Source organism: Balaenoptera borealis (assembly GCF_965194805.1).
Source record: "Balaenoptera borealis genome assembly, chromosome: 20".
Taxonomy (NCBI): Eukaryota; Metazoa; Chordata; class Mammalia; order Artiodactyla; family Balaenopteridae; genus Balaenoptera; species Balaenoptera borealis.
Window position 1 is genome coordinate 60,237,914 of NC_138879.1, and position 22,147 is coordinate 60,260,060.

The 22,147-nt window shown below is 58.1% G+C and overlaps 1 protein-coding gene across 2 annotated transcripts; it reads right to left on the reverse strand.

Annotated features, from left to right (window-relative positions):
- Nucleotides 1–72: 72 nt before the first annotated feature.
- On the reverse strand, nucleotides 73–21,505 carry ALKBH5 (alkB homolog 5, RNA demethylase). Of its 2 annotated transcripts, XM_082373641.1 has the most exons (4): nucleotides 19,932–21,477; nucleotides 11,848–11,928; nucleotides 2,231–2,386; nucleotides 73–1,785 (listed from the first exon to the last, which is right to left on the reverse strand). In XM_082373641.1, the coding sequence occupies exons 1-4, from the start codon at nucleotides 20,699–20,701 to the stop codon at nucleotides 1,608–1,610; spliced, it is 1,185 nt and encodes a 394-aa protein (XP_082229767.1). In that variant the 5' UTR covers nucleotides 20,702–21,477; the 3' UTR covers nucleotides 73–1,607. The 2 variants fall into 2 exon arrangements, with proteins under 2 accessions (XP_082229767.1, XP_082229768.1); XM_082373642.1 differs by lacking the exon at nucleotides 11,848–11,928 and having other exon boundaries at nucleotides 19,932–21,505.
- Between the last annotated feature and the right edge of the window lie 642 nt (nucleotides 21,506–22,147).

Below are 22,147 nucleotides of genomic sequence, written 5' to 3' on the forward strand. Positions count from 1 at the left end.
TTTCAGGGCAAAACAAAGGGATTAAGGAAGAACCAAAGGCAAGTCCTCTCTTACGACAGCATCAGACAACTGTTTCAAAATATATTAGATTTGGTTTTTATTGTAGAGCACACATATCAGGGCAAAGTGCTGCACACACAACTACAAATCATTTTTGGGAAAAAAGCTGTAAAAAAAAAAAAATAATAATAAAACTGCAACTGCTTTAGTTATGCAGTCCCGACTTGAGGAATCCACACTGGCAAAGGAGTTCTGGCCCCGGAGAGGGGCTTCCTGATGGTGGCTGCCCCCAGCTTTCTGCAGCCTCTTCTGTAAGACTAGCCCCCTAGGGTGGTAGCAGCCTGGGGACTGGGAGGGCCTCTGCTCTCAGCAGGCCTGGGTCTTGGCTCTGGCTGGCAAGAGGACATTCCTAATGAACCCAGATCAGCAAAACCTTGCAGCCTTCAAGGATCTGAGCGGGTGGAAACTGCCAAAGACTTCACTTATTTCTTCCCTTTCATTATTATTTTTTAAAGGACCCTTCCTTCCCCAGCTCTCATGCCCCTGAGGCGGAGGAGGCACCAACCCAGTCTGCAGGCCTGAGCTCTGGCCTTGGATGCATGCTGCAGGTGGAGAGAGGGGGCGGGCAGCTTCCTATGGGGATTGACATAGGGAGAAGGCCCAAGGAGGGCCGATGGAGAAGAAAGGAAAGGGAAAGGAAAAAGCCAGGAGACCAAAGGGAAAAATGAAAACTCGGAACAAAAGAAAACAAAAACCCTACCACACACCACAACAATTTTCCATAGCCCAAACGCTAGACTCAGAAGGACACCAGTCCCTCCAGCTAGAAACAATTCCTAGAACTGCCCCAACACGGCAAGTCTAACTGCTCTACACCATCACACATGTATGCTCACAAGGAGCAACCCAGCAAAGAGGCGGGCCCCTGGCAAGAGGTCAGGACCACTGCAGCCGGCCCTGGGCAGCCCAGGGACCCGTGGGCAGAGCAGGCCAGAGGGCATGCAGGAAGCCCGGGGTCTCAGCCAACTGAACAGCTCTGGGGCAACAGGGGCTGGCACTATCTAGGCCTCTGCCCGGTCATCCCTAACAACTGCTGCAGGAGGAGGGGGTATCTGCGTGAGCTGCTGGGGCCTGGAGAGCAGGTGAGGGGTGGGAGGGCAGCAGGCCCCCTGCAGAGGCGGCAAGACCTCAACCCATCAGATGGCAGTGGGGGGAGGGGGAGGAGATCGAACTTCATTTACAACACTAAGAAGATTTACATTGAAAGCAAAACAAGAATTTTTCTAAACCAAAACATTTTGTTGCTTTTAAATAAACCCAGCCTGACACAGCCCCACGTGAGGACAGCTGCCCCCCACGCCTCCACTGGCCACTCCAGCGTGAGCTTCTGTGCCTACAGATGCCAACAGCCTTTCCATCCAGGAGGAAAACCAAGAACATGAGAACCAGGTTCTGGCCAATTCTGTTCTTCAGCCTTAACAGGCAACAAACCACGGAAAAAAAATATAAGAATGAAAAAAAGAAAAGAAAAGGAAAAAAAACCCTCAGAACGACACAAAAGGAGGGGCAGCTAGTGAGGATCAAGCCGAGTCCCCGAGGCTCAGGCCTCAGTGCCGCCGCATCTTCACCTTGCGGGCGGGGCTGCCCGCTGCCTCCGGGCAGTCCTCCGCGGGCTCGTAGGACTTGCGCCAGTAGTTCTCCGAGCTGAAGCTGCCCCTCCGCCGGTGTGTGGGCAGCAGCACCGAGCGCCGGTTCTCCTCCTTGTCCATCTCCAGGATCCGAGGCCTGTGAGGGAGGGGGTGGGGGAGGCGTTACCCAGGGACTGGCCCAGGGTCCCAGCCCATGCGGCACCCCTGGCCCAGGCGGCCCCTCCCACACACCCTCCCCAGCCTCCCAGTCTCAGCTCCAACAGCTCCCTCAGAGACCCTTCTGAAGCGGGCGCCTGCTCTGCGACCTTCCGAGTCCTGCACTCCCGTCCTAACGTCCCATGGAACCCACCGGAGCGCGTGTCAGGGAGCAGAACCAGCGAGGGCACACAGCATTCCCACAGGCGGATGGCCAGGGCTTAGTCGAGAGTGCCACCAACCCCAGGGAACCAGACAGAAGGCACTGGAAAGGTGGACGGTGCCCGGCTCCTAACCACCTACCCCAGGCTTCCCACCCATCTCGCCCTGCAGCCGGGCCGCGGCGCTGCTTTGCTGGCCTGTGTTGAGGGACAGCAGCTGAGTACCTGTGGGCAGCATCAGGGTCTGCCTTGCGGTGGGACCGCTTGGGTTTCAGAGCGGGGTCCCTGTTGTTTCCCGACAGACGATCTGAGGCATAGCTGGGTGGTAACACGGAGCTGCTCAGGGACTTTGTTTCCAACCGGGGTGCATCTAATCTCGTCCTGCAAAGGAAATGCACGTGGGGTCACCAGCGGGCCTCTGGGGAGGGTGTGGCCCCATCAGACCAATTCTTTCTCTGGCCGGGCTAGGTGAAGGCCAGCAGTCTCTGCTCTGCGCTTCAGTCTCCTCATGATTCAACTAGGAATTGGTCCAGCTGACTTGCAAAGACCGTCCTTCCCAAGTTCAGGCTTAGGAGTCAGGGACGGGAACGCTTCTGTTTGGAGACTTCCAATGACCTGCTGCCCCCGGGGAAGGATCCCAGGGCTCTCTCAGCTGGACGAGGCAGCCCCACCTCACCCTCCTCTGGCCCAGAGATTCTCAAGGGACAGCTACTGCGCCTGCCAGAGGACTGAGGGCCCCACTGGTGGGCACCAACACACTCCAACAGACACATCCACCCCTGCCTGAAACACCAGACAAGAAGGTTCCCCTGGTCCAGGCCTGTGGAAGGACTGGAGGAGAACAGAGTAAGAGCTTCCCTACCCTTACATGGGGACACCGAGGCTGTGGTAGAGCCAGGAGGAGGGCCCAGACCCAATCCCACATTCACGCTTGGCTCTGGTCCCACCACAGCCACCTGGCAGCTTCTGCTGGTTCCGGGACACTGACCAAGCCAAGGCCAGAGGGCTTCTGAAGGAAAAGCCCCCACCTAGCACTGGAACACACCGCTCAGTCGAGGAAAAGCGTGCAAGTATGGAGGGGGAAGAAGGGATGGAGAAACTGGGTGGGGGTAGCCCAGGGCGGCGATCCGAGTCCTTTAGGAAGTCAGGCCAGGAGGAAGCTGGCCTGGGAAGCCTCAAAGAAGCCCCGAGGCCTCTTGTGTGATACAGAGGCCGGCAAGTCAGGCCGCTGGCAGCAGGGGGCAAGAGAGAGGCCTGGGGCGGGGAGTGATGGGGGCACAGCTGGCAGAAGGCCCCGGAGGCATCTTTCCCATGGGCTGCTGGCCACAAAGGAACAACTGGCTTCTGAGGAAGAAGGTGCTGTGGCACCTCACAGGACATCCTCACAAGAACGCTGGGGGAAGAGAGCAGAAGCGGAACCCAAGAGCTGCCTTGGGTTCTTGGGAACGCTGCGTCCGGTCCTCGTAACAGAAGAGAAGACTAGGTCAGTTAGGAGGGAAGCCACGTGTGCCGGGAAGTCCTGGGAGAAAAGTCTAGTCCAGGTGAGACTCCAGGCCTCTTAGACGGGGAAGCCAGAGGGGCCCAGCTGCACTTACTGGCCCACCAGTCTCAGCCTCCACTCTGGGGACCCCGGGCTACAGGAGACAGGACCTAGGAGCAAGAGGAAGACCCAGCCCTGAGGCTGCCACTCAGAGTATGGGCTAGTCACCATCCCTTTCGGGGCCTGTCTCCCCATCTGAGCAAAGGCCTCTTTCAGTTCTGAGGGTCTAGAGACCAAAGACAAGTCGCCTCCTTCAAGGCTAGGATCCTTTCGAGGGGCACTGGGAAGAGAGGTGGTGCTGGGCACACCCAGACCTGAGGGTGGGAACCAGAATCACCAAAGCCCCGAGACCTCTTGTCGACCAGGCCAGGCCTCAGATCCCTGCACTGAGAGCTCACACCAAATGTGACATGAGCCAGAAAGCTCGACTCAGAGGACTCCAGGGTCTGAAGCCTCGGGAAGGAAAGCACCCCTCCAGCACTGCCGAGCCAAGCTGACCCGAAGACCCCGCGGGTGCCGGGAGCACACACCCAGGGCAGAAAAGCCTGTGTGGGCAGGACCCGCGGCCCAAGACCGTGAAGTGGTTTCCTCGGGTGAGTGAGGACGGCCAGAGAAGAGCAGCGCCACCAAGAGGAGAGCCTGGCCCACACACGTCCGGGGCTGGAAGGCACATCCTGCCACGCAGGCACGGCTGGCACACACTGAGCCCTGGTGGGGCCCGCCCTTCCTGAGCTGCTTGTGACTAGGGCGGCAGGCCCGGGCAGCCAGGGGCAGCGGTGGGGGCCCCTCGCCGTGGGTCCGGGACTGCTGGGGAGGCTGGGGGGACAGGTGGGGCCAGCTGAGAGTGGACAGAAGCCAGGCACACGGACAGGCTCTGCGTCCCTCCAGCTGCCTGAGAGAAAGAGACGGAAGGCGCAGCTTCCCGCACGACAGCTCTGCTACCGTCAGGGCCAGCCCTCAGGGAAGGGGTGATCAGAAGCGGCCCCACCAGAAACTCAGCCTCCCGCACCCACTTTGGGGGCAGTAGGAGCTCTGGGGCCCAAAATGGCTCCCGACACATTCCCTGGGGCTGTTACAAGTACATCTCAGCACGGTTGGAGGAGCTCTACTTTCGAAAAGCCACCAAGCTGCAAGAAGCAGGGCTAGAGCCAGATGCGCAGCCCAGAGCCCCCCAGCAGTGTGCCTTCAGAGCACACCCCTCTTAAAGGGCAGCCAGCTCCCAGGGAGCAGGCCAGGGTTCAGCAGACAGAGCCACAGGTTTGGAGGCAGGAAGCCCAGTTCTAGCAGTAAGGTCTGGGCCTGCGCCTCCTCGCGTGGTAATAGGAACCAAGACCTTCCTTACAGATCTGAGCCAACATCCAGGGGTCACGGCAAGGCACCCCAGGTATGTTGGGACAGCCCCCAGGACAAAGCACGGACTGGGCCTAGGTACCGGGAAGCCGGAACCAAGGGAGGATGGCCAAGCATTAAGGTGACATTAACACGTGACCGGAAAGGAAGGGAGGAGACTGACTGTCTAGGTGCTGCCCTCACGTTCCTTTATCAATCACGGACTCCTGCGGAGAAGCTGCTGGGGTGGGGCGGGGCGGGGCGGGGGTGGGGGAGGGGGAGGGGAGTGCGAAATCGGAGGCGCAGTCACTGGCCTCAGCCACACAGCTGCTACCCCAGGATGCCCCTGAAGCCAGGCAGCCTCTCTTCACCGCGGCAGGGCAGAGAGCTGTCCCGGCAGAGGCAGACCGCCGTTTCTGGGAGACGGGGAACCAGTCTGCACTTCAGGCCCTGCTGCCAACCACCCACAACTGCTGGTTCCGCCCTCCCCAAGCACCCTTGTGTTACAAAGCCTGGCTTTCCCAACGGAGCGAGCAGGCAGGGCGCGGTGAGGCAGGCCTGTCGGAGTACCCCTCGCCTACGAGTGCCCTGGGCCCCAAGGCCTACGCTCCTGCCCCTCTAAGTATCAGACTCCCGCACAGCCCAGACCCACACCCGTCCCTGCTGCAACAGTACCGCCTCCCAGCTCCCACCAACACCACACGCTTCTCTCCAACTCCTGCCCTGCTCTCCCCGCGTGGCAGTGCTGACACGGGTGCAGCAGCCTGCTATGGTCAGAGGAGCCTGAAGGACACCTGAGTGTGTCACCCAAAGAAAGGGCACCCCAAGCACGTACACGGTCCTGGGCTCCCAGCAGACCTCCCCCGACCCAGGCCAACAAAACTCCCAGTCCCCGAGGGGAGCCTCTCCAAATCGCCCAGCCTGGTTACCACCACGCCATCCATGCCACATGCGCGTAACCCAGGGCTCCACAGACGCCAGCCAGACCACAGGGCCACGATCAGGGTGCTCAGGGATCCCCCAGTTCAAGCCCTGGTAAGGGCTCACTGTCCTCCAGGACACCAGGAGACCTGACACCAAGCCTGCTTTCCCGCACCGGGGCTGCTGACCACCATGGCTCTGGGCTCCCCTTTCCTCACGCTGCACCTGACCGAGCACAGCCGTCCTTATCCCTACGCCTGCCCCATCGAGATCGGAGGGGGCAACGGTGAGGAAGGGCCGAGGAGAAGCACACACAGCAGTCTCGAGTTTAACCATCTCCAGCATCGCAATGGCCCCAATTTTCAGGTAAGAACACAGGGCTCAGGTAACCAACTTGTATTCAGCGAAGAAGGGACAGAGCCAGGCCAAGAGCCCAAGCCAGTCACATCCCTGGCGGCCTCACCGCCTCTTTATTCCTCAGGCAGGTTGTGGATACACCCAATCCCTGGACTCCCGGGGAACAAAGGTGGGTAGTCCTTGGTACCGGGACAAAAATCATGGAGACACAAGCAGTGGCAGGCAGGTGTCCCGGTGGGGGCCGTATCTCAGGCCTGGCCGGGATCAGGGAAACCAAGAGCTGAGGGACAAAGCCCAGAGCACGCCCTCTGCTCATCCACACACACAGCCTTGCATTCGGCTGCTCCGCTTTCCGGGAGCGCCTCCCTCTGACCCCAGGGACCCCTGGGCCGAATGACCCCGTAGGCCGTTTAGCTCAGCCTCCCACAGGCAGTCTCTCCTAAACAAGCCCCCACCTGCTGCTCCCAGGCCTCGGTGCTCCCCAGGGCCCTCCAGACCCCCCGCACAGCAGCGAGCCCTCTGACGAGCTCCGACTGGGTGTCCCCCGCCCCCCCCCCCCCCCGTCTCCACTGTGTTCCCCACTCGGAGCCTCTGTGAGGAACGGCGCCTCTGCCTGACCCGTCCTTGCCCCTGAGCCTCTTCAAAGCCTGCCTGAGGCCCACACACCACCCCTGACTGCCTTCAGGCGGCACCTCTCCGGAAAGCCTTCCCTGACCAGCCCCTGGTGAGGCGCTAAACCTTTACCTTCCCCCAAAGGTAAAGCGAATGAGGAGAGACCACACTCACCACTTTCCCAGCACCAGCACAGAGCCTAGCACACACCAGCTTTGGTTAACATTTGGCAAGTGACTCTCCAGCTGCTTTTCCAAACTTCAGCCCACTGTGAGGCAAGCTCCACTTGACCAGCAGCAAGAAACAGGCTATTTACACCGCCTTGAGCCGTTTCCTCTGGTTAATCATGCAGGAACACAAGTCTCGAAGGCCAACGCGATGAAGGCCTGTGGGCCTCCTGAACACCAAGAGACTGGGTGCCCTGGCCACCAACCAGAAGGCCCTGAGGGCCACAAGCCATCGCCTGATGCTGAAGTTTGGATCCAGTGCCTCCTTCCCCTCACTGCCCCTCCATTACAGAGACCCTCTATACTTCCCGCCTTCAAGCTCACCAATTCTGCCTGGCCAGCAGTTTCCAGCTCAGGAGCCAGAGCTACCAAGCCTGTCCCAACAACCCCCCGAAGCTGGAGGTCATCTTTTTGTTTGTTTTCGCTGGGCCCCAGTGGACACGCTCCGTGCTCCTAGGACAATGCTCGCTCTGCTTGTGCTGTCTGAGCATGCAAAGTGCCCACCTATCACAGACCCGGCCCCAAGGGAGCGCTGAGTCTCCTACATGCCCGCCTCGGGTGCCCTGTGCACAAGAGATGCTTCATGTTCCCAAGTCGGGAATCCCTGCTCAGAGATCACGCCAAACTGGCTAGAGAAGCCGAGGCAGCTCACTGCCTGCTTGAACCCCTGTCCAAACAGAATTCACACCCTCCACTCTCAGGGTTAATGTGTGGGAAGCACTCTACCCGGCGCCCGGCACCTAGTAGCTGGGTGCTTGGCAGAGGGCAGCTCACAAGGCCCTTAGAAGGTCGCACGTCAGGGAACTGTGGGAAAAACCAAATACTCCGCCACCCCAATGACTGCCACACCTCGAAAGTTGGCCAGCCTCCTGGTTCTCTAACCAGTCATTTAAAACTTTAACCACACTTCCAAAAAAGTAGGTCCAGCTTCCCTGCCAGGGGAACCAATGATTGACAAAGATGCATGTTGGGCAGCTTGCTCTGGGTGGGCTGGGAAACAGCGACGTTCCAGGAAGTTGGGCGTATTCAAGAGCTGACCAACCTGCAGCTGCAGCCTCACCCCACACCCTGGAGGGTAGCCCCCGACCGCTTAAAATACTCTCAGCCCCCAGCTCTCTACTGGCACAGCAGAGGCAAGAAAGCCCTTCTGTATGTGAGGCTCTGCGTTCTTCAACTCACAGCATCCGCCCTGGGGCAGGGCTCGGGGTGTTCCACTGTGCAAACCACCAAGGGCCACAAGACCCAGCACCAGGAGACCCAGGTTCAAGGCCGCACTCAGCCATTTACTGGTTGTGACCCCAAACAGATGGCACTAAGCTGCAGCCTAGGGACTGCACTCCCAGGGAGGCTCTCCGCAGGTCACTCCCAGCGAGAAACTATGGCGCCACCTCCTACACGAAGACTCAGCATCCTCCGCGTGCAAAGGAGCCGCGCTGTGCTGAACCACAAAGCACTTGACCGCCGCCCACCCGTTTCCCCCCATGAGGCCCTTAGAAAGACTGCCGCAGTGCTGACCAGCCTGAAGTGGTGACAGAGGCCCCAGGCCCTCCCTCTGCAGCCTGTGCGGTCTTTATCCGAACCTAAGAGAAGGCAGAGCTGGCTCCACCCTATCTGCCTACGAGGAGCAGGGCCGGGCTCAGTGCCCAGGTCCCACCTGTCGGGATGTGGCCTCACCCAAGGACAGAGAGTCAGCCAGGCACCCACCCAGGCCACATCCTTGACCCCTGGGCAGCGCCTGAGCCAGGATGCACCCCTTTTCATCAGGTCACCAGCTTGTCCTTTTGTACCTGGTGCTGCTCACTGACCGGAGCTGTCCTCCTCTGGACCGGCCTCAGCGCTGGGACTCAGATGAACCAGGCTCTCCCGGCCCCCAACAGAACACAGCTTTGGAAACTCACAATGGCAAGTGTACAGGCTGTGACAGCAGGGGGTAGGGGGTGGGCTGAGAGAGCTACATGTATATGATGCTTCCTGCGTGTCAAAATGGTTGACCCTTGAGCCTTGAAGGATGGCTAGGTTAACCAACGTTCGGTGCGTATATGTGGGTCATCTGGGGGGTGGGTGTGGGTCAGAAGGGAAAGCATTCCCAACAGAGGCCACACTGCTGCAAGAGTCTGGGACATCAGTGCGTGGGCCACACTAGGAGCCGCAGGTAATTTAACGTAAGTGGGAAGGAGACAACAGGGAGAACATCGAGGGAGGAGGCTGGATGGACAGGCAAAGTCCAACAGAGACCTTGGATTTTACTCTGCAGGCAAGAGAGCTGCCCTTGCCTCTCCTCTGGTCCCCTGGGTGGGCTGCCTACAGCTGGGCACTTCACCAGCTCAGCAGCCTGGGGAAGCTGCGGAGGTGGGGGCACCCATCCACTCCTTTCCAGCCCAGCCCCTGGCTGGCTCCTGGACCCACTCAGGGCAGAAGGTCAAAGAGCCCAGTCACCCCCAACAGCCATTCTCCTCGCTCAGAACGCTACAGGGGCTCAGCTGGCCAAAGAGCTTCCGGGGTGAGCTGGTTAACAGTGCAGAGTCCTGGGGACTTCCCCGGTGGCGCAGTGGTTAAGAATCCGCCTGCCAATGCAGGGGACACGGGTTTGAGCCCTGGTCCGGGAAGATCCCACACGCCGCAGAGCAACTAAGCCAGCGTGCCGCAACAAAGAGTAGCCCCCGCTCGCCGCGACTAGAGAAAGCCCACGCACAGCAACAACGAAGACCCAACGCAGCCATAAACAAATAAACAAACAAAAACCAAAAAACAAAAAAACCCAGCAACAGTGCAGAGTCCTAGCTCCAGCAAGGAGCATCCGGCTCGCGCAGCCAGGTACGGGAGCCACCACTCGAGGAAGGAAACAGCCAGAAGAATGACCCAACACTCCAGCTCTGGCCGCTTCCTCCTGCACCTCCAGTGACGCTTTCCCTGGGATGAGCTATTGTGAGGAGCTGGGAAGGAACACCTAGGAGGCACTGCTCTGGTTCTACTCCCCCCCACACCTTCATTCCTGCCCCGGGTGGGCCACCTGGTCTCTGGCTGCCGCTGGAGGTACCAGGCACACCTGACAAGAAATGACTGGGGAGGAAAGGCCAGAAGGGAGCAACACATTGGGCTGCCTCACTTCCGGGTCCTGGGTTTTGGACTGTGCTGGGAACCACAGGAAAAGCAAGCGGAAAAGCAGATAAAAACCCTTCTTCTTCTGGATTCTGGGAATATTCTTAGGCTAGAGAAGAAACGCCAGGCTGACCACTGGAGTTCCCCTAGGTGCCCAGTGCTCTGCCCGCGCCACAGGACTGTCCCACAGGTCTGGGTCGTCTCCATTCTACAGATGATAAAACAGACTCAATGTTCTGACTTGGCAAAGTGGCAGGGTCGTGCCAAAGAGACATCACCACCACAATGTACTGGAGCTCTGGACCCAAAGGGCCAAGATGCAGAAGTGATAAACTGAAGTTAAAAAGATGACAAGCCAGAGAGTAAGGATGTACTTAAAAAAAGAAAGAGCTCCCAATGGCCAAAGCTGGGACAAGCTGAGCATAGAATAGACACCACGAGTCCACACTGCTGTCAGGAATGAGTGAACGAAGAAATAAACAAGTGGGGGACAAGACACAAAATCTCCTGTGCAGAAGGATTCCAGGCAATCTGTGTGGCGACTCCGCCCTCAAAGAGGTGGCGCTCACCCCCCACTCCTCACGTGTGGGCCGCTCACAGCGACGTCCCTCCTGGGAGGACGGTGTGCACAGGGGGCAACAGTGACGAACACAGCCTCAGCCGGGCGCTCAGGGTCAGCGTCGACAGTGGAAGGTCCTGCACCCTGGACGTGACGTGAGGAGAACGGCGCTGCCCCTCTGCGGTCTCCTCCGCAGACCCACAACCCCGGTGTGACCACGAGGCAAGACCAGACACACCCCAACTGAGGGACTTTCCACCACACACCTGGCGGTCAGTGTTACCACGAATAAGGCAAGTCTGAGAAAGTGTCGCAGCGGAGAGGAGCTAAGGTGACATGACAACTGCACGTCCTGTGGGGTCTGGGACAGAAAAGGACGTGAGGAGAAACTAGGGAAATGTGAGCAAAAGATGGACTCCAGTTAACCGTCCCGCATCAGTATTGGTTTCGTGACTGTGATGGACATACCACACTGACGTGAGACGTTACCAGGAGGGGGAACGGAGAGCTCCCTGCTATCTTCACAGCTTTCTGTAAACCTAAACCTGCTCTAAAAAATAAAGTTTACTTAAATTAAACGAAAAACACAAATAAGGCAAGCCATAGGACATCCTGCTCCAGCCTGGGTCTAGGCACTGTCCTGCTCACTGACGACTACACGAGCCTGGGCAATCAGCCGGCCTTCTCAGGACCCCTGCCTCAAGGCAGGATTGTCTTGACCCAGCGTCCACGTGGTCAGTCCATTCACCTCGTGAGCAGAAAAGAAAGAAGTGCTGGAGACGCCAGGATTGGCAATGTCGGCCAGTGCGTCCCTGACCCCCGGCCAAAGAGGAGGGACAGCCACAAGCCGTGCGCCTGCTCAACACGCGGCCAACCACCCACCTACGTCCCCTGTCCTCACTCCCTGCTCCTCCCAGAAGTGAAAACCCAGGCGTTTTTAAAGCAAGCTGCTGAGGCACAATCTAAAAATACTCAGTGAGAAGCACACGTGACAAATCAGAACCAAGGAGGAAGGAAAAGGAAGAGGTGGGGGGAGAAAGGGTCTGGAAGAATGTCCCCCAAATCCTGTCTCAAGACCCAGCCCACAAACACTGGGAGCGTGTGCTTTTGCTCAGCCCTCACGCTGAGGGCTGTTGACAGAGGAGCCCAGACCTCACCTGCAGCCAGGCCTGCAGGAGCCAGACACCAGGACACTTACTTCCTGAGGATGATGACTGCTCTGCGCTCCTTGATGTCCTGAGGCCGGATGCAGTGCGTGATCTCATCCGCAGCGTATCCACTGGAATGAAACACAGGGCACATGAGCATGGAGAGCAGACGGACGACCAAAGATCCCCGGGGGTACGGAGACAGAAATAGGGGACCGGTCTTAACGGCCACCCTCCGCCCCATTACATGACAGGTTCAAGGATCTACGTGGGAGGAAATAACGTGTTAAGTTCCAGGATGCTTTTGCCCAGAAACCACTGAAGGGAAAACCTGGGATGAGGTAAAAGCAGGTCTTAAAGCAGAAGCCGAAGCAGGAATCTCCTTGCACAGGCCAGGAGCCCTTCTTTCAAAGGGTCCCCAAGAGGGCACACCTTTAGTGGCTCTGGAGGCCGATGGAGTGACTCAGGCCAGACCCTGGGGAGAAGATAAGAACCGCATCTCCCCCTCCCCCACCCTTGGGCTGGCAGAGGAGGCCAAGGCAGACACTGACAGCACTGAGTCACCAGAGAGAACTAAGGCTGCAAGGTTCAAAAAGAGAATTTGTCTACTTGGAAAAAACGCTTTCAAAAACCTTCATTTTGGGGGATCCAAAATCTTGAAGACAGCTGTGTTTGGAATATTTTAAAAATTCCCATCACACTCAAGCACCTATTTATTTTCTTCATCAAGTTACATGATTTTGAAAACTGCTCAGACCAATGAATGTGGGTAGATGGCTGTCCTCTTCACAGCTAATGTCTCTCCGATTTGAAACTCTGGAAGCAAACTCAGCTCCCTGAGTACAGGCCCTCACTGGGAGCCTGGCAGCCATGAGGCACTCCCACCCCGAGTTCCCCACTAAGCCCCCCACTGAGCCAAGGCAGCTCCCCAGCCACAGGCCTCCTCCCCCTGCTCAGGGTTCCCTGGCTGCCGCTGGGACCACCAATCTTCCTCTATTCAGCTGCTAATCAGCTCCTTCTCAAGGGTAGCTGTGAAGACGTGGATGGAGCAATGGTCAGAAACACCACAGGCCTGGGAAGGACTCCTCAAAATGGCCACGCTGCCCCCACGTGGGCAAGAACTAGATGCAAGAGCGAATAAAAAATAAAAATCCTAGAGAGAAGTACCTCTGATTCAGAAGTCTGATTTGAGGCCATGTGGAGGGCGGAGAAAAGAGCTCTTATTTTAGGGATTTTCCCCTTTGAGCTGCTCCTCGACCAGAGGTTTTCCATTTTCTCTGTAAGTAACAGTCCCGTGAGATAACTACGGACAAATGTCCACAGTCAAATCAATCTGGAAATATTGATGAGTTTAAGAAAGCATTGGTACGTTAAAGGACCTGAGAATTACTACAGCTGACTTTAACTGAGCACTGACCAAGGAACCTTCTCTCAAACAACACCTATTAACATCTGCAGGCGGGAGTTCCCTGGTGGCCTAGTGGTTAGGATTCAGTGCTTTCACTACAGAAGCCTGGGTTCGATCGCTGGTCGGGGAACAATCCCACATGCCGCGCGGCATGGCCAAAATAAAAAAAAAAAAAAATTTAGGGACTTCCTTGGTGGTCCAGTGGTTAAGACTTCGCCTTCTAATGCAGGGGGTGTGGGTTTGATCCCTGGTCAGGGAGCTAAGATCCCACATGCCTCATGGCCAAACAACCAAAACATAAAACAGAAGCAATATTGTAACAAATTCAATAAAGACTTTAAAAAATGGTCCACATTAAAAAAAAAAAATCTTTAAGAAAATATCTGGAGGCCCAGAGAGAAATGCCATACAGCGATCGAGGAGTTGAAGAGACCTGGGTTAGAACCTGAGCTCTGTCACCTTAGCTGAGTCACATGCTGGGCCAAAACCTCAGCTCCTCCAACTGCAGGGACAGCAGGAGATTCTTGGGTGTTCATGTGGTGGTGCTCTGTGCTCTGTCACTTACGACATTCCTTTGCGGTGACTAACGATGAGATTGTTAAAAGGGTCAGTGCCTCCTCTCTTCCAGGCAGAACTACAGTTATATGTCTTCCTGGTTAGCACCCCTGGAGAAGAGCAGTGGGAGGCCCACCTGCAGGGCTACCATGAGAATTCAGTGAGATAATGCAGGGTGCCTGGCACCCCCACTTACTGAGCACCTGACACAAGCCAGGGGTCCTGGACAACCTTCATCCAGGCTCCCCCTGCAGCAGAGGCCTCCTGGGCCCCCTCCCAGGGCTAGGAGCTCTAGATCTCGTCCTGTGCTCGCTCTTGTCACTCCACATTAGGGGAGCGCAGATCTGGGCTCCAAGACAGTCCCATATCAACACGGGACTTTCCCAAAGAGTGAAGTCCAGTTCCCCAAAGGCAATCCAAGGCATATTTCTAAGGCCTAGACCTGCAGTACCGGTTGCAGGCAACCTTCCTTACTGTTAACGAGTGTTACTAATCTGTTTGACTTGGCTATAGGACCTGCCAAGGGCCCTGACTTCCCATCTTCAGCAAGGAACTGCATCCTGTAACACAAAAGCAGCAGATCCAGATGCTGGTCAAATTTTAAGTGCCCCCACCTCCCAAAGTGCTCTAGAACAAAGAGCAAGTCATGCCAGGTTCCTGTCCTCCAGCCCAGGCCTCAGAACTACTGCAGAAGCAAGACCGCACGGGCCCACAGAAAGGACCATGGCTCTCACTGACCCCCACCTGAACAGCTCACTGGCACTGGTCTTCTAGAACTTCCTGGCAGCTACGACACAGCCTACTGACCCCGTCCTCAGTATCAAGCTCCGCTGGGAGTGGGAGGCTCCAAGTCCTGATCAGAGGAAGCTCTTCTGTCCAAACTTCAGCAGAAAGTGTCCAACAGAGACCACAGAGGGTTATTTACTGCTAAGGAACTTACTTGCTACAAGAGAAACTGTTTGAAAGTGCCAGTCTGCCAGCTTGAAACTTAATATACCCTGGGTCCAGGCCTACCCTTGGCATGAAGAAAAGTTCCAGTGCCTCCTCCTCTTTTGTTCTCACAGGGAAGGGAGAGGGGAAATACCTGAGGCTGGTACTGCCCTGCACTGAGCCCAAGCCCCCCCACCCCCCACCCCCGCCATGCAGCAGTGACTAGTGTGCCGCAAGCACCCAGAGCAAGAGCCTGGCTGTCACCCACCACACTACGCCTCAGAGTGACTCCTGAAAAGTCTCCCCTCTCTTGGGAAGCCCTGCTCAACTCCCCAGGCTGGGCTCCCCAACACCCCCACCCCACCCTCTCTGCTACTGCAGTTCGGCCTTGTGGCAATCGTCTTCCCTACAAGACAAAGCTCTGCCAAGGCCTTACTCATCTCTGCATACAGCAGACGCTAGATGACGTGTGTGTCGAGGTCAACGTTCCTACTGCTGTGAAGACTCAGTTTCTACATCTACAAAACAGGGACTGCAGCAAGTCCTTCCTCAGAGGATCAGGTGCAGGTCAAATCAGGAGTCTGGAAGACTCTTTATAAGGGACTGTGCAGGACTACACACCTCTCCTCTAGCGGACAGCCTTGGAGACGGAATTATTAAGGCACAGTTCCAAGGTGGCCGCCATTCCCCATCTACTCTGTGCCCTGTCCAGGGCAGACAGAGCCCGAGATGGAGGGACTGGCCAAGATCACCAGGACTACCTAGTGACACCTCCCTCCAGCGGGGACTACCTGCTCTGGCAGCCCCCATGAGCCTGCCTCACCCCCGAGAGGCCTACAGGACCTCACTTGGGATTTGGGGGGCAGCACGCCAGCCACCTGGGCACAGGGGCAGAACTGGGAGCTCAGACTCAAGTTATAACCACACCTGAACCTCCTAGAAGACACATGGCCTAACACAATGAAGCAGTCCTGGGGCTTTCTGAACCCAGAAGGAAAAAGGCCAACCTGCTCCAAGTCCCAATTCTGTACGCATCAAGGTATAAATAGGAAGCAGCTGAGCACAGAGGCAGCTTGTTTCCAGACACTTCACCAAAACCTCAAGCCTTCGGTCATGTGAAAGAGAATCTTCGCTAACAACTCTAGGACTTCAATAGCCCCATTTTGCAGAGGCAAACTAAGGCCCAGAGAGATTAAGTAACTTGCCCGAAGTCAAACAGCTAAGGTGGTGGCAATGGAACTCCAATCAAACTCTCGGTTTCAGTGTCTATGCTACGCTGGTTTTTGTTTTTTGATGGGAGTGGCGGTGGGGAGAGGTAGGTAACGAGGGGTAGGAAGAAGAGCCCATCTGTGTTTCCCAGTGACAAGGTCCAATCTGCCGTGGGGGCCTCACTGACCTCAGCAAAGGATACAGGTACTCCCACCACCTCCCGGGAAAAAGTCCGCAAAGATGAGCCCCTGCCTCCACAGTTAGCATCACACCCCAGGAGCGGCAGCACACCAACGGCCCAGCCAAAATGGCCAGCCAGCCCTGAAACTTTTATGGCCTATTTATTTTCTGCTTTCTCTGACCTTCATGACTAAGACCGTCACTAGCCTGCGAGCTTCCTTTCCTTTGCTGCTCTCTGCCTTCTTCTCACGCCTGGCAGAACCAAGGCCAGCCAACACCCCGTAGCCCAGAGCTCCTCCTGAGAATAAACAGCCCTGACTTCATCCTGAAGTTCCTCCCCCTCTCATGGAATCAGAAGATTCCACACAAGAGATGTGGCCCAGACCTATCTGCCCTACATTCCCAATTATTTTAAGCCAGAAAGCTAAACTTTGCTTTCAACCAGCTGAACATGATCAGTCCTCTGCCCAGAACTGAAGGGGTGCCCGCTCCACCCAATATCAACTGCTATCTGGAAGTCACAGGCTGCGCTCACCACTGCGTGTCTCAGGGCTGGGCGATACAGTCATTTCCAGACAGGTGGCTAAGGCCTGGGTCTTTGGGCATGTGGCCACCGCAACCACAGACCACTCAGCAGTGATTAAAAATAGCAGCAAGTAAGCAATTAGCCTTGAGGTAATTATTCCAATTAATCCATCTGAAATCTGTTTTAATCTGCCATTTACTGTACAGGAAACAGGAAAAGGAATACTGGATGAACTGATATAAGATAAAAAAATATTTATTTCTCTAGAGAACAACATTAAGACAGGACCCACTCAGGCCCAGCATGGAAAGGTTACAAAAAAACAACTGCCAGCTGGGTTTGGAAAGAAGTTTGAAGCACTTCCAGAAGGGTCTGTTCTGGAATTGCTCTAAATGCCCACGTCTGGACACTGCTGAGTCAATGTTTGCCACACACTAAAATCCACGCTGACAACTATTAAATATAAAACTGTATTCCTGCCATATTGTCTTGGACGGGTACAGACACCACTGCCATCAACAACACAAGTCTGAGTCAGATGAGAATTACTGGAACCCCTCCCCATCTGTAGAGAACCACTGTCTTCATCAGCCCCTTCCATCGGCAGCTTTACAGCTCATCACCTCTGGGCTGGGATACTTACCAGGAAATGAAAGCAAGCATCCCCTCCTCCCCGCTCAGGAAAGAGCCCAAGCAGGACCTGCAGAGAGGCAGCACTAACAGGCAGGTGTTCACCCACCTGCATAGCAAGTAAGCTCAGAGAGCTAAGTGAGCAGGTGCTGGAGAATTTAAGTTAGCGGGGGTGTCCGGAACCTGAGCGCAGTAGCTCTCCCCTGGGGACGGTTCACCCCCGGGAGACACGTGGCAGTGTCTAGAGACACTTCTGGTCGTCACGGAAGGTGCTTCTGGCATAGAGGACAGAAGCCAGGGGCCCGGCTAAACGTTCCACAAGGCACGGGACGGCCCCCACAAGGACTGCCCACACGTCCACAGGACTGCATCGGAGCAGCTCCGCGCTACAGCTTCAGCGAGGCACGCCACACCAGAACCTCCACCTCAGGTCCAGGCTGGCTCTGAGGACTGGCAATGAGCTCCAGCTGCCTCTAGTGGGCACCTACCCCTCACCTCGCCCCTCGTGCGCTCCCCTCCGCCCGCGCCTCTGCTCGGCGGCTCACTCCCAGTCACCTCCTAGTCCCCCTTCAAGTTCCCGAAAACTTCCAGACTCCACAGCGGAGTAAGACGTCCCCCCAGTGTACTCCCGCGGTTACCTTCCAGGCCGTAACTAACTGTCTGTGGCCTCCCCCGGGCTGTGAACTCTGTGAAGGGAAGAGCCGTGTTTAAGGCCCCAGCAAATCCCCAGCCCCTTCCCCGACAAGAGAGCAGGGGAGCACGAAACGGCTGTGTGTGAAAGCACCACGTAAGGGTCGACCCTGTGCCAGGCCCTCTGCTACACACCCAATCACCACCTTTTGCTCTAACAGGCTGTGGAAGTTGCCATCACCCTACTTACAGATGGAAAAGCCGGATCAGAGAACGGCCACAAGGCCCCAAAGCAATGAGAGGAGAGCTGGGTGCGAAGCCCGGGGCAGCACTTTTCAGGACGTGGCTGAGCCGCCCACGCTGACCCCTCAGCCACGTCAGAACCCAGGAGGAAGGGCTGGGAAAGCCTCGGGACTTCACTCTTCTAAGGCGAAATGACGAGAGCTCTCCTGGTGATGCAATCCCGCTGATCACTAACAGACCTGCGCTTTAAGAACCTGAAACCTCTCCTCCATACAGCGTGTGCGTGTGTGTGGGAGGGAGGGGACTCTCCAAGTCACAACTGCCTCCTGTGGCCCGCCCTTTACACACCGGACCACCGCCAGACCTCCTGCTGACAACCCTGAGGACCTGTGATGATGGGGGAAACCAGTACCCCGTTAAGAGAGCAAATGGCCCTCGTGTGAGAGACCCTCTTCAGCACGGAGAGCCCTTCGATGACGTCAGACACCGAACTGCCTTACACGGCAGGCCACCTGGGAGTCTGCCCTGCAAATCCCGTCTTAAAGGGCTCTGCCAAGACACCCACCTGGAGCAGCACGGAGATCTGAGGAGACGCTGGGAGCCCACACGACAAGGGGGTACCTGAGAGGTAAGTGGCCCTCTAGCTTTCGACGCATAAGGAGGCCGAAGTACTGCTCCTGCTGCCACTGACTTGGCAGGCTTGCCCCTCAGGAGGCGTGACGGGTACCACACGGCTCTGCTGCCGTTCCCAGATACGGAAGCAGCCTCAGCAGTCCCCCCAGATGAGACACAACGCTTGCCTCAGGGCGCTGAGAGGGCTCCGGGGACCCTGCTTCTCCCCACGACCGGGGCCCACGGCACCGACCAAAATTCAGAGGTTAAGCTGCTCGCAACAAAACCGCAGTGCCTCCTGACCCCGTACTAGAATTCGGTGGGCAACCAAGCTGCTCCGAACAGCTGCGGTCTAGCTCTCCTAAGAGGTTTTGGGGATTACTGAAGTACATCGTTCGATTTACTTGTTTCAGGGCCGGAAGCAGGGAGCTTCCAAATAAATTTCCTACTTCACATAAACAGCAAAGGTGTTGCAGCAGGCAATCTTCTCTGAGGGCCAGGGCCCTGAGCTAACTCTCAGCAGGTTCTGGGGCTGAAAACAGGCCAAGAGCCTAAGATCTGCTGAACAGCTACAAAGCCGAACACCAGGTAAAGAAACAAGCTTTGTTTTGTTTCATATGGTCCTGATGACAGGTAATGCATCTTACAAAGGACCAATGGGCTCTTCTGCAGCCAAGAGGGACTGAATTTTAAGTTTGCTGCCCTCTATTCCCGGTCCAACCCCTGATCTGTTCAACTCCAGAGAAGCCACTCCCCCTCCTGGGAATGGCGAACGTGTATCAATTAAACACGCTCAGGGGCCTTCCTCTGTGAAGATCTCCTCTCTTAAAGGAATCCACGAACTTGTTCTCTGTTAAAAAGACCAAGAATGGCAAAGTTGGAAAGACTTTTAGACGGTAATCCCAACTAATTTTTTTAAAAACACAGACTTGGAAATGGAGACCCAAAACAGAAAAATGACTTGCTCAAGTCACGAAGATAAAGAGACTCTGAAAACCAGCCTTCTAGAAAGATGCTTTCAGATTAGTTCTGGGTCAAGTCTGCGATCTCGTCAAATCTGCCCTCGGGATAGAAAATTCTAGCTCGGCTCCCTGCTTTCTTACTGCCCGTGTTTTAAACGCAGACCCCTTTCCCCGCCCCGCAAACAGAAGCCGGGGTCACAAGCGGAAAGCGCGGGCTCCTGGGGCCGCTCCCCCCTCCCAGGCGCTTACCTGAGCACAGTCACGCTTCCCCTGCGCACCGGCAGGGAAAGCACGGGCTCCGACACCCGGATAGGCTTGAACTGGAACTTGCAGCCGAAGCAGAGCGCGGAGTCGCTGAAGAAGGACACGGACACGATGGGGCGCTCGAAGATGTGGATGGGGTCCACGTGAGACACGATGCAGCCGCCGGGCTGGTAGTCGTTGATGACGGCGCTGTTGACGAAGCCCTCGGGGATGACGCGGTGCTCCACCAGCTTCTGGATCACCAGCTGGTGCACCCACTCGGGGATCTCGTCCACGTCGCCCGGCGGGTAGAGGCGCTCCTGGCCGGGCCCGCGCTTCTGCAGCTGGGCGCCATACGTATAGCCCTCGCCGAAGAAGTACTTGTTGCGCAGCGGGGCCCGGTCCACCGTGTGCTCGTTGTACAGGCCCTTCTCGGCGCGGGACACCACCTCGTCGATGCGGGCCTCGATCTTGGCGCACTCGTCCTGGCTGAACAGGCGCATCTGGCGGATGCCGCTCTTCACCTTGCGCGCCTCCTCCTCCTTCTGCAGCTGCTGCTCCTCGAAGTCGCTGCGCTCGGGGTCCGAGTCCTCCGCGTACTTGCGCTTGGCCCCGGGCGCCGCGTAGGGCTCGGCGGCGGCGGCCGCGGCGGCGGCGGCGGCCACGGCGGCGGCGGCGGCGGCCGCGGCCTCCCGACTGCCCGCCTTGTAGTTGTCTCGGGACGTCATGGACTTGAGCTTCTCCCGCAGGTCCGTATAGCCGCTGGCGGCCGCCATGGCCCACGCCGCTGCTCTAGGACCCTCCGCGGCGAGCGGGGCGGCCGGGCATGGCTCTGGGGGACGCGCCCGGGCCCCGGGCCGCAGAGGCCCTCAGCGCCAGGCCCGCGAGCGAGGCCGCGCCGCCCGGCAGGGGCGTCGAGGGGCGGCGGGGCGGCCTCAGGGGCGACGGGTCATGCGGCGGCGGCGACGGCGACGGCGACGAGGCTCCCTCCTCCTCCGCCTTCTCCGCGTCCCGGGGGGCAGGGGCGCCGGCAGGGCCTCATGCCGCGCAAGGCGGCCGCGGAGTCTCGGCCCGACTCCTGGCCGGACCCTCGGACGCCCTGCTCGGCCCGCACTTTAAAGCGCTCCTCACGACGTCACGGCCACCCGCCCGACGTCCGCCAGCGCCGCTCCTCAGCGGGCGGCTCCGCGCGCACGCGCAGTACGACCAGCCACGGCGGCTCCGCGTGCAGCGAGCATGCGCGCGCGTGCGGCCGGGTCAGCAGAGGGGCCGGCGCACGCGCAGACGGGGGCCGTCCACCGCCCCTCCCCCACCCACTATAGGGCTCCGCGAACGCCCCAAACTGCAGCCTGCCTCCTGTCCGCGCCTCCCCCGCGGTCGTAGGGCTCCCTCCACGGGGGTGGGCTCACGCCGTCAACGCTGTCGCCACGCTACGTCACGGCATCGTCCGAACGCCCGAAATCGCCTCAGCCCCCAGCGCGCAATCACCGAGGAACCGCCACAACCCAGCCTGCCCGGTCACCGCCCCCTTGGCGCTTCCAGTTTTGTCACTGGGCCACCGGCCACGCTCCGGGCAGGCCCAGACAGTAGCTTCCGGAAGCCGGTTGGCGCGCATGCCTGTCAATCCGGCGGTCGCCTTGGCTACTGCGTCCTTCCCCTAATTAGCGGCGGGCGGGCCGCGAGGACCCCTGAAGGGTGACCGGGTGGCTAAGGGAGTGCCTGAGTGGACACCGGACCGCAGGGAAGCGCTCAGCGCGCAAGGATACTCTCAGATTGCGGCGCCGAGAGCCCCGGCCCAGCCCTCGGCCCGACGGCTGCTGCCACAGACACCGCCCCCTCGCCGCCGCCCGGCGTGGACGTTGCCCTAGTCACGTCCCGGCGGCGGCGCGTGCGCGGCCCTCCTGGGCCGGGCGCCCCCGGGACGGCGGGGAGCTGGGGACGGCAGCGCGGGCCGCGGTCCCCGGAGTCACCGCCTTCCCGGGCGCCCAGGCCTTTGTTCAGACCCTCCCGGCCCCTGACGGTGGGGCCTGCACGCGTGGTCACGCTCTGTGGTCCCTGTCCCTCCCACCCGTTCCTTAACTGTGGTTTTTGGAGGCTCGGCTCTCCCCTCTAGCAGCCTCCCCAGATTCTCACTGGGATGAAATGCATCTTGGGTTTCGTGGCCCCGCCACCCTGGCCATTGTGCCCCCGACCCCTTGCCCCTGCGCCCTGTCCATCCACCG

Excerpts from the sequence above, each read along its gene's own strand:
- ALKBH5 (XM_082373641.1), bottom strand. The coding sequence starts at position 20,701 with ATGGCGGCCGCCAGCGGCTATACGGACCTGCGGGAGAAGCTCAAGTCC. Across the intron at positions 2,387-11,847 it reads GCAGTCATCATCCTCAGGAA|GACGAGATTAGATGCACCCC; the intron begins GTAAGTGTCCTG and ends TTTCCTTTGCAG. Across the intron at positions 1,786-2,230 it reads GACCCTGATGCTGCCCACAG|GCCTCGGATCCTGGAGATGG; the intron begins GTACTCAGCTGC and ends CCTCCCTCACAG.